The 16203-nt window shown below is 41.3% G+C and overlaps 1 protein-coding gene across 5 annotated transcripts in view; it reads right to left on the bottom strand.

The window, feature by feature from the left end:
• Positions 1-337: 337 nt before the first annotated feature.
• The window catches only part of LOC121370524, a 43415-nt gene continuing 27549 nt past the window's right edge, over positions 338-16203 (bottom strand). For 4 of the 5 annotated variants that reach the window (XM_041495806.1, XM_041495807.1, XM_041495811.1 and 1 more), the window contains one exon: positions 338-3454. In XM_041495806.1, coding sequence (XP_041351740.1) covers positions 2128-3186 — 1059 coding nt within the window. In that variant the 5' untranslated portion in view covers positions 3187-3454 and the 3' untranslated portion in view covers positions 338-2127. Of the gene's footprint in view, positions 3455-8489; positions 8811-16203 lie in introns of those variants that run through there. The other variant, XM_041495810.1, reaches the window with a different exon arrangement.

Here is a 16203-nt window from a genome sequence, read left to right on the forward strand (position 1 = left end):
AGGACTATTTGTTTGATACTTGAGCACATTTTAAACTACGGCTATTTGGTGTCAACTAGGAATGCACCTAACTTTCAAAAACGGGTGATGGAGTGTAAAAATAATCAGGGGACAATAATTGAGGGTTTCGTCAGCTAGATACAAAAGCAATTGTAAATTAAAAAGGGCGCATTGTTCTAGCGGTGTGTAACTGCCCTTTCACACCACACCACCCCCACCACCAATCTGAACACGCCTTGCTTAAATGATTTGTTTCATCTTTTGGTTACTTTTTAATATGTATCTGAATCATTGTTTAAACTCAACATGTGGTAACAAGACACAACACAAACTGATGTTGATATTATGACTGATTTTAATGGCAATTACCTCAAAAGACCGCATGCAAGCAACATTGGACGTGAAAAATACATTTGGCTCTCTATTGTATTACATGTATTGATCCCTATTCGTGACACGCTTCCTCGCGTGGTCTACACCAGTGGAAACCCGTCAACAATAACGAAAAAACTGCACCCACCACAAACACCGTTATTTCGCTGAAAGCACTTGCCAAATACCGGAAATTGACTATTTTGAAAGCAGGCGTAGTCTAGTGTCATTAGTGCATTATGACGTCAAGAGTACTGATCATGCAACCAATACTCTGCTTTCTTTACGGCTGTTAAAGTGGCGTACTGGCCTGAGTGGTGTAGTGGTTAAGCTATCGGACTTAAGGCTGGTATAGTGGTAGGTACCGGGTTCGTCTCCCGATACCGGCTCCCATCCAGAGCGAGTTTAACGACTTGAGGGGGTAGGTGTAAGGTCACTGCACCCACTTCTCACTGACTAGACACAAACTAGCCTGTTGTCCCGGAGAAACAGTCCAGATAGCTGAGGTGCGTGCCCAGGACAGCGTGCTTGAACCCAAATGGATATAAGCACGAAAATAACTATACAGTCAACTGGCGTGTTCAAGAGTGCGAGTGGTTGCGGGCAGTTTGCACTGGATTACGCGATATAATCCAATCGCATTCAATTAATGTTAGACGCAAAAACCAGTCTTAGTGAACAACCGCGAACGCTCGGCCTTTTGAACACGACCCAGAAAGGATCACATAGGGAACGGGGCAATAGTTATTTTTCTTGAACGTTACTATTATTATTATTTTAATCTATCTTTTATTCTTCTCGGTCCTTTGTCTGCGGGATGTGATATTTTATAATATAAGTAAAACCACTTTACTTAATTTTGTTTTATGGCTTAAAGATAGGCTTAAAGGGGGAGGTGATCTCCCTTATGATATTGTCTGGTACGTCCATTATCCTGGATCCTCCCCCCCCCCCCCCCCCCCCTCTCTCTCTCTCTCTCTCGCTCTCCCTTTCCATGAATCTCACACCCAACTTCACCAAGTCATTACCTTTATGGCACATTAAGGCAAGTTTCTTGACGAGAAACACAAAAATATCTGTATAGAGTGCTCCAGTTTTCGAGGGATTTCTGTTTAGACCAGATAAAAGATCACAAAACTGGACTACCACAAAGGGACTTTGGTTCGAATCCTCTTATTGGAGGTTGGTTCAATTTTTTTCCATTTTTTTTTTCATTTTTACATAGCACCAATAGAATTTGAATTGCTATCATCACAATTTCAGCACAGGGGCATTTCGTTCACGTTTTCCAGTATGTTCTGTCACTGGTATTATTTGTTTTATCACAAATGTATGACTATAATTAATTATACTACTGAATAAAACCGCGTGGCGTCCAAGCTGTCTGATCACTATACAGAATACAAGGATAATTTCCTGCCACGTTTAATAGATTCCATTTTGTTTTCGAATTTCTTTCACAGCTGACACACATCTTCTAACACTTACAAATATATATATAGTGAAACCTCTCATGACCGGACCCTCTGTAAACTGAAATTTCCTCAAAACCGGACGTTTTACAGACAGAACGTAACCTCTCTAAACCGGACCCCTCTTTAAACCGGACATCGGTCTTGGTCCCAAGAGGGTCCTGTTTAGAGGGGTTTTACTGTATACGTAATCCACATTTCGAGGTTTCGACGGTAAGTGAATGACACTTTCGAAGTTATATTAATCCTTTCAACGCAGAGGTACCCTAAAGTCAACAGTCCGTTATTTAGAATGTTCGGACTGGGATGTGGAGTCGGACAACTCAGAACTGTCGCTTCTGGGCATGCTCAGTTTGTGATTGGTCACTTCCGCCGAGACCGGGTTCGGCGGAGGCGGAAATAGTTCGGGTTTTTCCAACTTGGTGACGTGCACGAAACAACACGGTTGAGAAATGTCCGCCTTCTTCGGCGCTTTATATTTCTGTTTCGCCGGTTTCGACTTCTCCTTCTGCTTCTTTTTCTTTTTCGACTTACTCAGGTTGAAGAGATCGTCCTCGGGATTACTCGTGAGAGCCGACAGACTTCCGAAAAATTCCGAAGCGGCGCCGCCATCGTCGAAGCTGAATCCGACCTGTCTGGTGTGGTCGCTGCTCAAGTGCATGGTGTGGAAGGTGTTGTGCGGGGCCGTGTAGTTCGTGAGGGTGTCGATCACGTCCTTCCACAGCACGAACCCGGTCCCTTTCTCCGCGAGGACGATGTACAGCTTGCGCTGTCGGTGGTGCTCCCCACTGTCCAGCAACAGAAGGGGGATTCCCGTATTGAAAAACTCCCACTTGTTGCTTCCGGAGTCCCGCACCGAACCCTGGTACACGTTGGCCAGGCACCGACAGACGGTGACCTCCGTCTTGTGACTCCTGTAGAACATCTCCACCTGCATGATGTCCTGCTCCGTGACGCCTTCGGCGAAGTTGTGATTGGCCACGCCCGTCGTCGGCGTCCAATTAGACGTGGCGTCGGAGATGTCCGAAGACGCGTCGGACATTCCCGAAGCGCCGATCTGTCCGACGGAACACCGTTCGCTTCCACTCATATCAGTATAGGCGTCGTCAAATTCTATGCGCAAGTTTTCCGGAGATTCATACTTCCCAACGATTCTCTTAAGTCCTTCTTTCTCCTCGTCCACCACTTGGAAATCCTTCGTCGGGTATTCCGGGGCACCGTACAGTTTACCGTGTGTAAGACTACCGCGAGACATAGAATCAGTGGCCCTTGTCTGGGAAACAACCGAATTATTCACCTCGACTGGTTTTTCGTATGTGGAACATCCAACTCTACCAAACATGTTGCAGCAGCGTGTTGTTCGTCCGTGCTGAGACGGTCATATCGTGTATTGGTCTCCGCAGCCGGTCGGTGCGATATTAATATTATGTATCGCATACAACAATTCAATTACACAAATTCCAATTTCTCTCATCGACGTCCCAGCTGCAGGGTTACGCTCTACTTTCATCCCAGCTCCCGGATCCGTCCTAGCTTTTATCTGTCAGTTGTGGATGGACACCAAGAGCTTGCTTTCCGCTGGAGGTATCAGCAACAACAATAACAACAACCTGGAAAGAGAAAACAAGATAGACAGATAGTTATTAACAAGAATCGCAATTTGACGTGGTCGTTCGAGTGTGGCGGATGACCTAGAAGACACCACACTGTTTGATATCGTCCATTAAACAGGAAAATGAAGTTACATTATTATGATAAAAGCGACACGCAGATTGTCCTGATAAAAATATTATAGGTCTGTAAACCGAATAACAGTATCATGCCATTATAATGATGCCGGGCAGGGTGCGGGGAAGGCAGGGAGAGCAGGAGAATATGACCAGGGGAAGGACAACGATTTTTATTCTGATGGTGGTGATGATAATGGTGGTGGTTGTGTGATGGTGATGATGGTGGTGATGATAATGGGAGTGGTGGTGATGATGATGATGATGATGAGAATGATGATGATAATGGTGGTGATAGTGATGATGGTGGTGGTGGTGGTGATGATGATGGTGGTGGTGATGGTGATGGTGGTAGTGATGTGATGATGATGATGATGATGATGATGATGATGATGATGATGATGATGGTGGTGGTGGTGGTGTGATGATGGTGGTGGTAATGATGATGATGATGATGATAATGATGACGATGTGTTGTTGGTGGTGGTGTCAGTTGTGGTAGTGATAATGTGCATGTAACATGTATTGGTGCGTATAGCCTACTGATGTTCAAGCACGCTGGCCTGGACACATATAAGTCAACTAGTTGAGCGGTCTGTTTTCTATTAATATTAACATTTGGATTAATGTGAGAAAAACAAATCTCAGACTGTCAGTGGGAGGGGACTCAATAATTTGTATTAGTACTTGATTAGACTCTTCATAGTACGCATGCTTTTGTTCTGCTATAATTTCATTTTAACAGGCCCTGTTTAGATTTTGTCTTGTATTGTAAATGGGGTGATGGGAAGGAGGAAGAAGAAGCAGATGTTTCCTTCTCTTCCCCATTCACCTGTATCCAGGAAGTTACGTTCACACATTGTTGGTGGCTGCAAATAGTTTAAGTGCATTCTGTGCCTGCCCGGTAACACAAACATATGCGGCTTCACTCATCTCGCATTCCATGTGATCATTTCTATAACAGTTTGTTTAAAGGTGCAGACCCTAGTTTCAGCCCGTGAAAATGGACACTAAGTTTGGTTATCTGCAAACCCTGTAACACATTTGGATGAAGTTACAACAGAAGTTTTGTTTTGTGTAACGGCATCACTAGAGCACAATGATTTATCAATCATCGGCTATTGGATGTCAAACATTTGGTAATTTAGACATATAGTCTTAGAGAGGAAACCCGATATATTTTTCTATAATAGCAAAGGATCTTTTACATGCACCATCCCACAGACAGGATAGCACATACCACGGCCTTTGATATACCAGTCGTGGTGCACTGGCTGGAACGAGAAATAGCCCAATGGGTCCACCGATGGGGATCGATCCTAAACCGACTGCTCATTAAGCGAACACTTTACCACTTTACCACTGGGCTACGTCACGCGCCCGAAGTTATAACAGAGTAAAACAACCTTTAAAAAAATTAGAGCTGTTTCCATAATCGTTACTTTTCGGAGGTATCGTAAGCGTGGTTTTAAAAATATGAAAAATACATTTTGTGGTATCAGAAACACTAGGATGACTAGAAACACTTCGGATGTACGGAAAATGATAATCTAAACAATAAAATCTAAGTAATATCTGATTTCAACTGTCAAAAAAACAAACAAACACGGCTCTAATTGTAATAAATACGCCGTAGTGTTTAAAAACTTGGGTCTGTCGCTTTAATGAGTTGGTAAATGCCTTTAGTCGTAACATAGACATGTTCTCGGCAACAGAGCAAACTTCCCATACACATTCCTAGATAGTGCGCGTCAGCGTTTCATTCATTCCAACTGATTTTCATGTTTATATCCAATTAAGGTTCAAGCACGCTGTCATGGGTACACACCTCAGCCAGCTGGGCTATCTGTCCAGGACAGTGAGTTAGTTGTTAGTGAGAGAGAAGAGGGTGTTAGTGGTCTTACACCTACCCACCGAGGCCGGTCTCGTATATCAAAAGGCCGTGGTATGTAACATCCTGTCAGAGAGATTGTGCATATAAAATATCCCTTGCTACTAATGGAAACATGTAGCAGGTTTCCTCTCTAAGACTGTATGTCAAATTTACGTAATATTTGACATGTAATAGCCTGCAGTGGCCTTACACCTATATCGATTGAGTCGTTAAAACTCGCCCTGGGTGGGAGCCTGTACCGGGATGCGAACCCTATACCTACCAGACTTATGTCCGATGGCTTAACCACGACGCCACTGAGGCCACGTCAGCGTCTTAAATGACGTCACTATTATTCGTTCGGGAAATCCTGAATGCTACTTCAGAGAGAGAGACAACACGGTAAAAGGAAGTTGTCCAACATCACGCAGCAACATAACTGTACACTCTCGATTTATCGGAGCACCATCTGTTGTACGTACAGGCTATGAAAATAAACTTAATGCCTGCCTCGCTGAACTAGCACAAACGATTCCCTGACCTTTCGTTTATCGTTCAAGGAAACGAGAGTCTTAAGAGTGACGTTGATAAAGAGTTAAGTGCTACATCTTGTTTTCTTTACATATTGTGTGGCGTATGAAATCTTTAAAATAAACAACAGCTTGTTACTAAATTTGTAAACAAAAGAGATGATTCAAATGGGTGTTTGCTACTAAATCTGAATTGGTGTTTTGAAGTCGAAGAGAAATGTTTGAAAGCTTGAGGTCAACCCTAAATCGAGTCACCTCCAGCCCTCCCCTTTTTGGTATTCATATACATTGTTCCATTAGTAGTAAGGGATCTTTGACATGCACCATCCCACAGACAGGATAGCATATATCACAGCCTTTGTTATACCAGTTGTGGAGCACTGGCTGGAACGAGAAATAGCCCAATGGGCCAACCGACCGCGCCTCAGGCGAGCGCTTTTACCACTGGACTACGTCCCGACCTCTGTTTTCTATGAATGCAAAATATAAAAAAATACATCTGTTATGTTAATAAACGCGTTTTCCTTCTTCTTTTGACGTATACGGCCAACATTCTTGCTACAACGAACAAGATTACTGCAAAGTAAAAGTTTGTGGTTTTTTACAAAAAGTTAATGCAGTTTATATGACGACAGCATTTAAATGATATCGAGGAACAGCGTGCCACAAATAGAAAAATGATCACATAAATAACAAATATTCTCGAGATAGCAGTTTTAAAAACAGGTGTGTATTACATTAGACCATAGCAAAATAGCACGGTGGCATTTGTATTTGGCTTGCTTAACAGGTATGTCCATTTATTTGTATAATAAATGTGCAATAAATTGGCGCAATATGCAATAAAGCGGAATATGGCAGAAATCCAAACAGCTTTCAACCTACTGTAAATCAATTTACATGGATGGTACATATAGGAAATTACATGATCTTTTTAAGGAAAGTAGCGCTGTTGTGTTTACACGAGGGACGGGCTGCGTAGTGTTGCAGAAAATGAACAATGTTGTGTTGATGCTTTTAAGTCAGACCATCTGTCTTACCTGGAAATGAATTACGAGCAGTACTCAGGCAGGCAGTTTTAATATACACCGAGCAGTCAATGAACGCGGTAACCTTCACATCACCACTTAAAGTGATTTAAAAAACAGACAGCATTAAAAAAAGCGTCATGGTAACACCAGAAGGGGTTAAACCACTGGGTCTAAGGCAGGTTGGTACTGGGTTCGTATCTCATTGCGTGCTTTAAAATTAATTAGATATCAGCAAGAAAATAAATTGAAATAAAAAAATAATAGCAGAAAAGGAAATTAAAGAAGCATTATACTGGTTAAATTTTAGGTTATTTGTCTTCGTTTCAAGTGTGAAAAGTGTATACTTGTAAATAAAATAGAAAGTGCTGCAAAGAAAACTGCTAACTGTTGCCTATACTGTACATACAAACACACACACGCACGCACGCACGAACTTATACAATGACAACCTGAAGAAGAAAAAAGGTTTCAGTCTGCATTTTAATGGCACCATTCATTCATTTCAACTTCGATGGACTCGATGTTATTCTCCATTCTCAACAGTGCTCCATGACTGGTACATCAATGACCGTGGTAAGTACTATGTCCAGTCCACGAAAGTGAATATAAAAAATCAGAACCGGCGTCCACAGCTTGCTGTGAACGTACGTTAAAATATTTCCTTGTCCTCTTTCAGTATATAGAAGTAATTTGTGTAATCTCTCTTACTACCTCTCTCTCTTACTCTCTCACTCTCTTTTTCCTTCTCTCTACATCCTTTATTTTCCCTTCATCGCTATCCCTCCTCTCTTTCTCTCCCTTTTTTCTGTCAGTCTCTCTCCCCTCCTCGCTCTCCCTGCTCACTCTACCCCTCTGTTTCCATATTATCTCTGTTTCTCTCTGTCTCTCTCTCTCTGTCTGTCTCTGTCTGTCTGTCTGTCTGTCTGTCTGTCTGTCTGTCTGTCTGTCTGTCTGTCTGTCTGTCTGTCTGTCTGTCTGTCTCTGTCTGTCTCTGTCTCTGTCTTGTCTGTCTGTCCTCGTCTGTCCTGTTCTGTCTGTCTCTCTCTCTCTCTCTCTCTCTCTCTCTCTCTCTCTCTCTCTCTCTCTCTCTCTCTCTCTCTCTCTCTCTCTCTCTCTCTCTCTCTCTCTCTCTCTCTCTCTCTCTCTCTCTCTCTCTCTCTCTCTCCGTCTCCGTCTCCGTCTGCCTCTCCCTCTCTCTCTCTCCCCCACCTTCACCTGTCTACCAAGTGTCGGCATAACCATAAGGTAAACACCAAATAGCCAAATAAAAAATATGCTGAGATTGTAACCACCTTTCGTTTTATATCTTTCTCTCTGAAGAATCTGTCTCATCCAACTGACACTAAATTCTCAAGTTACATACACATCACACAAAAACGGCCAACTCAGAGCATATTTACAGATACCACTAAAATAAACAAAAACAGGAGTCATATGAGATTAAAACATAATCCTATCACTAAATTGCAAATTTGAAACCTTACCCGGACGGATGGATATGACGGTCCATGTTATCGCATTTCCCTTTTTCGTTTATCCGCGAAATACGGAACGCCTGACGATAAGAAAAGACTTGGAAATATTCCGTGAACACACTGAACAATAACAGCGAAGTGTCGGGAGCGGGTCGCTATTGTGGGCCGCACGAAGGAGGGTCAAAACGCCGCGGTTCCGTCACAAGTTGGGCGCCCCCCTACTGCCACGTGGGCGGGTAATTTCGGTATCTGACGTTAGCAGGCACAGAGGACCGAGAATGATACTTTTTAGATCAATCACACACGTCCTTTGACTTCACGGTTTCCTTTAAATGTGTTCATTCATATGCGTGTCTAAAGGTGCATTGACACCGTCCGACTAACAATAACGATCTTTCAATAGAAGACGTAAAAAAATGTAATTTGAAAACGATATTTTCAGTCCTGTGACTCCTTGTATTGCTTTTCATGAACGTATCTAACGGAGCGTTGACAATGCCCGACTTTTAAGAACGATCTTTACAACAACAAAAAAAAACCACACACACACACACACACACACACACACACACACACACAAAATAAGAGAGAATCGACAACAATCTTTCAGATAAATCATTTGTCATAGGACTCTTTGTATCGTGTTTATCATTCATAAACTGCACAAATGAGGACGAGACATGTAGTCATTAAAATGTTTTTATACGTATACACGATCGTCATTTTGCATTGTATTATATGATATGTAATATTAAACAAGCAACATTTTTACAACGCTATCATTGTCAATGTCTCGTCTGCTTCTCAGATTCAGTTGATAAGTTATGGTGAAGTCACGTGACATCCGTTACTCTTGAACAATAATAGTCCGGGTTACGGGAGGATCGGATGATTGTCAATATTAGACTACGTCATGATTTAATCGCTTTACAACAGAAACTGGCACGGTTATAAACAGTTGTTGGTTTCTTTCGATAGTAAATTGATCTAGGTAACACATTTTTAATCTAGTTGATCGTTATTTTACAATGCGCGTGCATTGAACCTATTTCCCGTTAATAGGTCGGTTCACGACTACTCGAGTATACTAGAGATTGCAGCTTTAAAATAGTGAATGAAGCCTTCAGGCGGACGACCAAACGGAAATGGGTGTGCACCAGCATGCGAGGGGTTAGTGGAGGGCGTGTGGAAAACAAACAATGCTGTATCTCTGTATTTAGGGCTGGACATGACAAGTTTAAAATTTCACCACCGGACAAAGGTTGCATCTGTGTATGCAGTACTTGAGTTTTTACAGCGCATTTTTTAACCGAATGCTATAGAATAAAAGTACAAAATTATTATTTTGTTTTAAAGGGACACATTTTTGAGTTTTGCTCTGCATTGTTAGATGTTTGATGACTAAACATCCGATCTTTCTACGATTAAACCCTACATATTAAATATATTTTCTTGTTCAGAATCCCCTAGTCCTCCTGTTTATTCAATGTGCTTTCTAGTCATTTTTAATGCATCTTCTAGTCACATTTTACAATGCTGCAACGAACGCCCAAAGTGGATTTTTGTCTTCAAATAATTTCGTAGACGTTTTAACGGGAAATAAAATGAACTTTACCATAATACCAAATTATTTAGATCGATCAAACAACACGTTTAAATTACAGCCACTAATACGTTTTACTGCAGCTCAAAAATGTACTTTGATATGTAATTACAGTCGTTATAAAGTCTCTGTTAGTCGACGTAACATTCTTAACATTTGCAGCAACTCCAGGAATGCCCCTTAAAAATTGTTTGGCTTTAAACAAAATTACGGAAAACATTCAGTTAAGATATCTTGGTGCTGCTTTTCGGGGGTAGTTCATGTACCAGCAGAAAATGATAAGACAAAAAGAGATGCATTTAGAGCCCGGGAGAGAGAGAGAGAAGAGAGAGAGAGAGAGAGAGAGGAGCAGATATGAGAGAGATGCCGGAGAGAGAGAGAGAGAGAGAGGTTGAGAGGAGAGAGAGAGAGAAGAGAGAGAGAGAACGGAGAGGAAAAAAGAGGAGGAGGAGAGAGACGACACACCGACACACAGAGAGAGAGAGAGAGAGAGAGAGAGAGAGAGAGAGAGAGAGAGAGAGAGAGAGAGAGAGAGAGACAGACAGACAGACAGAGAGAGAGACACAGAGAGAGAGAGAGCAAACAAACAAACGAATTCACTAATGAATGAATGTTCTGGAAAGATAATTATACTCGCCACAATTAAGCAACTTATGTTTTGTGATACATCATCTTTCCAGCTGTATATTGACTTATTTTAACAATATTAATAATATGTCATATACGCATGCTTGTGCCAAAACACCCACAAAACGTCTGTACCATATTGGACAAGACTGCATCCCTATCTTATTGCAATTGCAATTGCAGTTTTAAAAATATATAATGTTGATCATAACTTGCTATATTACTTTTATAAGTTACAAAGTTACATTCTGATTGCTACAAATGGCCTGAACTTCAATCTGATTAAAATAGCAGTAGAGCTGATTTTAATGAGATTGAAATTTCACTGACCTCTGACCCCATAAAGCGAGTACGCAGAAATGACACTAAAGGCTCGCAGCTATAGACTGGATACGGCGCGTGCGTGCGGTGCGCCTAAACACAAAATCGAAATACATCAGTTTCAATGAGAGCGTCTAGACTGGACGCGTACGTCTGAAAACGCCTTCGTTTGGAAACGCACGCGGCCAGCCCCAATGGAATAATCGTGTATGGTGTGTGCATGGTCCAAAATACAAGCCGCTGTTTATCTGAGCCTTAACTGGTGCAGGTTAATTCTGATTCATTATTCGTGCTTTGCTTGTTCGCAGTGAAATCACATCGTGTTGAGAAAGCGACCGCGTTAATCACACCCCAGTTAACACAAAACTCTACTAGATGAAAATGTCTGAGCCAAGATTTAAAGGGCCATACCCTAGTTTTTAAACACTATAGCATATGTTTCACTATTAGAGCCGTTTATGATCACTGAAATCAAACATTACTTATATTTTATTGTTTAGACTATCCATTTCCATACAACCAAAGTGTTTCTGGTCATCCTGGTGGGTTTTTTTATACCACAATTGTTTTTTAAAATGCACGTGCGTCTGAGAAGTAGCGGTTATTGATTTGAGTTCTGGTCTATTTTTAAAGGATATATCCCCGTTTTAACGTCATAAAGTCTTCTTTCACTATGGTCTCACTACACAGATCACTTCCGGGTGAGAGTTCATTCATCACGGTCCAATATAGTTCCTAATTGTGACACATGTTATGGTTCACATATTCACTTCTAGGAAATGGTGTAGAATTAAAGCAATATGTATGTTTAATGGGAAGCCTCTGGCTGTATTTTACCCATGCTATTTTGTAATATTGTGCATCGACCTTTTTGAACATGGGTGTACAGCGAAAGAGACAGCCGGAGTGAATCGGTTAATGAGCCACCTGTTCGGACCGGTACTACAGCCAGATGCGGTCATATAGCAAAAAACTGAGACGGAAATGTTCTCAATTTTGGAATGAAAATAAATGTTTATATAATGTATGTTCGCAATGGTGTATATTTTTAGTGCCAACGAGAACCCGTTCTATTGGCAATCTTCGTTTGAAGTTGGGCAATTTAACATGGGTTTCAATGGCATATGACATCTGTCTAGTGAGACCTATGTTGTAACTTCATCCAAATGTGTTACAGGTTTGTAGATTAAGTAAACTTAGTGTCCATTTTCACGGGGTAAAACTAGGGTCTGCGCTTTTAACAAGCGCGTTAAAACGATACCCATAGCTTACTATAGGACAAACGGGCTTTCTTTCGCCATGAATGTTCGAATCCGTAATCAATCTTTAAATAAACACTCTAAAGCAGTACCAACACAAAAATCTATGTCCAGCTGGTCAGTGCAAGGGAACTGCATATGTATTAAACTTCAACAACACTCGCTTTGTGACGAATTTTATACTAGTCTTAGTTGGGGGTTTTAAAACTGTGGCTCAAAATCACAAAACAACTGAAGGCTTAATTGGCTGGCTGGCTGGCTGACTGGCTGGCTGGCTGGCTGGCTGACCAACTGGCCGATTGGTTGTTTGGCTGACTGGCTGACCGACTGGTTGGTTGGTTGGTCGGTTGGTCAGTATAATTATGGGCTTAATAGAGTAATACTAATTTATAAATTTAACGTAATAATGTTTTACGTTCATGCAAGTATGAAGCACAGAACCTCTTTGTGCACACGCATGAACAACGTAGCCCGTTAGCTCGAAAGAAAGAAAGAAAGAAATATTTTATTTAACGACGCACTCAACACATTTTATTTATGGTTATATGGCGTCAGACATATGGTTAAGGACCACACAGATTTTGAGAGGAAACCCGCTGTCGCCACATAGGCTACTCTTTTACGACAGGCAGCAAGGGATCTTTTATTTGCACTTCCCACAGGTAGGATAGCACAAACCATGGCCTTTGTTGAACCAGTTATGGATCACTGGTCGGTGCAAGTGGTTTACACCTACCCATTGAGCCTTGAGGAGCACTCACTCAGGGTTTGGAGTCGGTATCTGGATTAAAAAACCCATGCCTTGACTGGGATCCGAACCCAGTACCTACCAGCCTGTAGACCGATGGCTAACCACGACGCCACCGAGGCCGGTCCCGTTAGTTCGAAGCCGTTCATACATGTATAAATGTGTAAAGCGGTTCTGTGCATGCTTCGTACTTGCATGAACGTCAAATAATTATCACGTTCAATTTTTATAATTCCAAGTGAATAATAATTTCATTAATATAAAATACTAGAAAATAACAATCGAACTCTTTCTTCAGGAACCGAATATACGGAATAACATAAGGGGATTCCCCATTCTGTGGTTCGTCTTTTCCCGTCAGTTGCCGAATGAGTGAATTCCCACATCTTATTATCCATTAACACCAACAATTTTAAACAGTAAAAGACACTTACTAATTCAACATTAACGACTAACGTATAAAAACAGTCTGCAGTGGCGTAGGAAGGTGCCAAAAAGTGTGTGGGGGGGGGGGGGGCACACGCCCCCTTGCTCCACCCCCACCCGCTTCCTTTTATTAATCTGAAATAAAGAAAATTGCTGAAACGATCTCTTAAATTTTGTTTTCTTAGCATTGCCGAAAGTAGTGCAAAATTGAGATTCATACATTTATTTTCATTTCATTTTAACTTATTTTCGTGCTTATATCCAATTAAGGTTCAAGCACGCTGTCCTGGGCATACACCTCAGCTATCTGGGCTGTCTGTCCTGGGAAATGGGTTAGTTGTTAGTGGTTAGTGAGAAAGAAGAGGGTGTAGTGGTCTTACGCCTACCCACTGAGTCGTTAAAACTCGCTCTGGGTGGGAGCCGGTACCGGGCTGCGAACCCTGTACCTACCAGCCTTATATCAGATGGCCTAACCACGACACCACCAGAGGCCGGTCATGAACGTCGGTGTTTTCAAGTATCATGATATCATTTGGACCAATCCAAGCATTTGTAACAAACGAGTATTTAGAGGATGGAATTCTATGTATTTGATAATATTATTCCAGTGAAAATTACAAAATGTTTAAGATATTCTTGGAAAGATTAATTTAGATTAATTGTAATCTAGACGTAACCAAATCTCTAATGTATCCACTGTTACGACCTATCCATGGGCATATGCTGAAATGACTGTGTGCAGTTCTTTGATATGATCATATTGTATCAAAAAACAGTGAAAGGAACAGTCGGATAAACGAGCGAAATTATCAACGTCTAATAAAACATTGCCAAAATTTTAGAATTCTCTGCACGCACGTCGCGTTAATAGCATGTATTTTGGTGATACCATAAGTCGGTTTTAGAATGCTGTCTAGACAGAAGGTAAATTACATTTAGACTTGGCAGCTAGATCTGTATTTCCAGTGTAGTTCTATCTGCATGATTGGATTAGAATAGACCGGAATGTAAGATTAATAAAAGAAAGAAATGTTTTATTTAACGACGCACTCAACACATTTTATTTACGGTTATATGGCGTCAATCATATGGTTAAGGACCACACAGATAATGAGAGAGGAAACCCGCTGTCGCCACTTCTTTTCAATTAGCAGCAAGGGATCTTTTATATGCAGACAGGGTAATACATACCACGGCCTTTGATATACCAGTCGTGGTGGAACGAGAAGTAACCTAATGAGCCCACCGACGGGGATCGATCCCAGACCGACCGCGCATCGAGCGAGCGCTGTACCACTGGGCTACGTCCCGCCCTCGTAACATTAACAATGTACAAAGAATAATAGTAATATAAGTGGACGTAGATTACTGGTATTGGTATACACGAATCAACGCTCACCTTACGATTAGTCAGCTAAACAGAATTTAGCAGTTCACTATTAAACAGTATATAAAATTCAATTTCTTCTCAGTTAACAAGCCCCACATTTTAATAGGTGGTTAAAGTTAATTGTCTCGTTATTTGTGTTTGTTTTTGTTTATTTGCTTAATGTTGTTTATTTGTTGCAAATGGTTTTATTTGTTTGTCCTTTTGTGTGTTTTATGTATTTTTGTATTTTTGTTTGTTTGTTTGTTTGGGGGTTTTTTGTTGTTGGTTTTGTGGGGTGTTTTTGTTTGTTTTGTGATTTTTAGTTGAAGGGGGGTTGGGCGAGAAAGGTGTTATTATTATTTTATTTATTTATTTATTATTATTATTATTGTTGTTGTTGTTGTTGTTGTTTGTCTTGAAAATACAATATTTCATTTCTATACGCTTCCGTAAAATGAATTCCACCGAATTCCACCGATCACACAAAAACACCACACCTCCTCTCAGGCCATTATGGTGACACACCCTTGTCGGCGGAATCTGTAAACACTGCTAATTTCAATGGCACAACAAGAAGCGAGCAATGTCTCGGGAGCCGCGCACGCGAAGTCCGGAAAGGGACTATCAGTTTGCCAACCGCCGTCTTGATTCGTGAATTCTAAAACAGCCGCAGATTCCTCCACTTGACCTGCAGACAGACCAAAACAATCGATAATCCTGCACGACTCCTGCAGCATCACAAAACACCATTGTATGATAGCCATCTGAGGCCACTAACACGACCGTTGACCTCTGACCTTAACTCTGAAAATTGGAATCAGCACAGAACGTGGCGGAGATCAAACAAGAAAGGAAAGTCTGTAAAGCACACAGGAGTATAAAAAAGCAAACAAATGTTTGAACTGCAGGGTTTTTTTTTATGTTTTTTAATCTGAAGATTGTTAAACTCAAAGGTTCCACCTGTGTATTGTGTGGTCTGCAGGCATACAGCACAATTGAAAACAAGAAGGAGGAAATCGACAGATAACAGACAGTTCGTGTTAGAATGACCGCGTTTCCGGTAGCGAAGTGCTTTAGGTTGGACTATACCAATTCAAATCCCATAGGCGACCATGTTAACGTTTGTGTTTAAAAACACTATATGCAATATATCAACCAAACTGTGACCCATAAATATCAGTACTACAACCCCTACCTCAAAGTATTAACTGCAGAAAATGGTACCTTTCATGGCTCATTTTCGGTATAACCAGATGTTTCTGCAACACCCCTAGTTTCGCACAAAATTTTAGTACTTTTTTTTACAGGTACCCCATACATGTTCCAAGCACAAGGCTACTTGACACGGTGGTACTACATCAAATAAAATT

This window comes from Gigantopelta aegis, chromosome 4 (genome assembly GCF_016097555.1).
Source record: "Gigantopelta aegis isolate Gae_Host chromosome 4, Gae_host_genome, whole genome shotgun sequence".
Classification (NCBI taxonomy): Eukaryota; Metazoa; Mollusca; class Gastropoda; order Neomphalida; family Peltospiridae; genus Gigantopelta; species Gigantopelta aegis.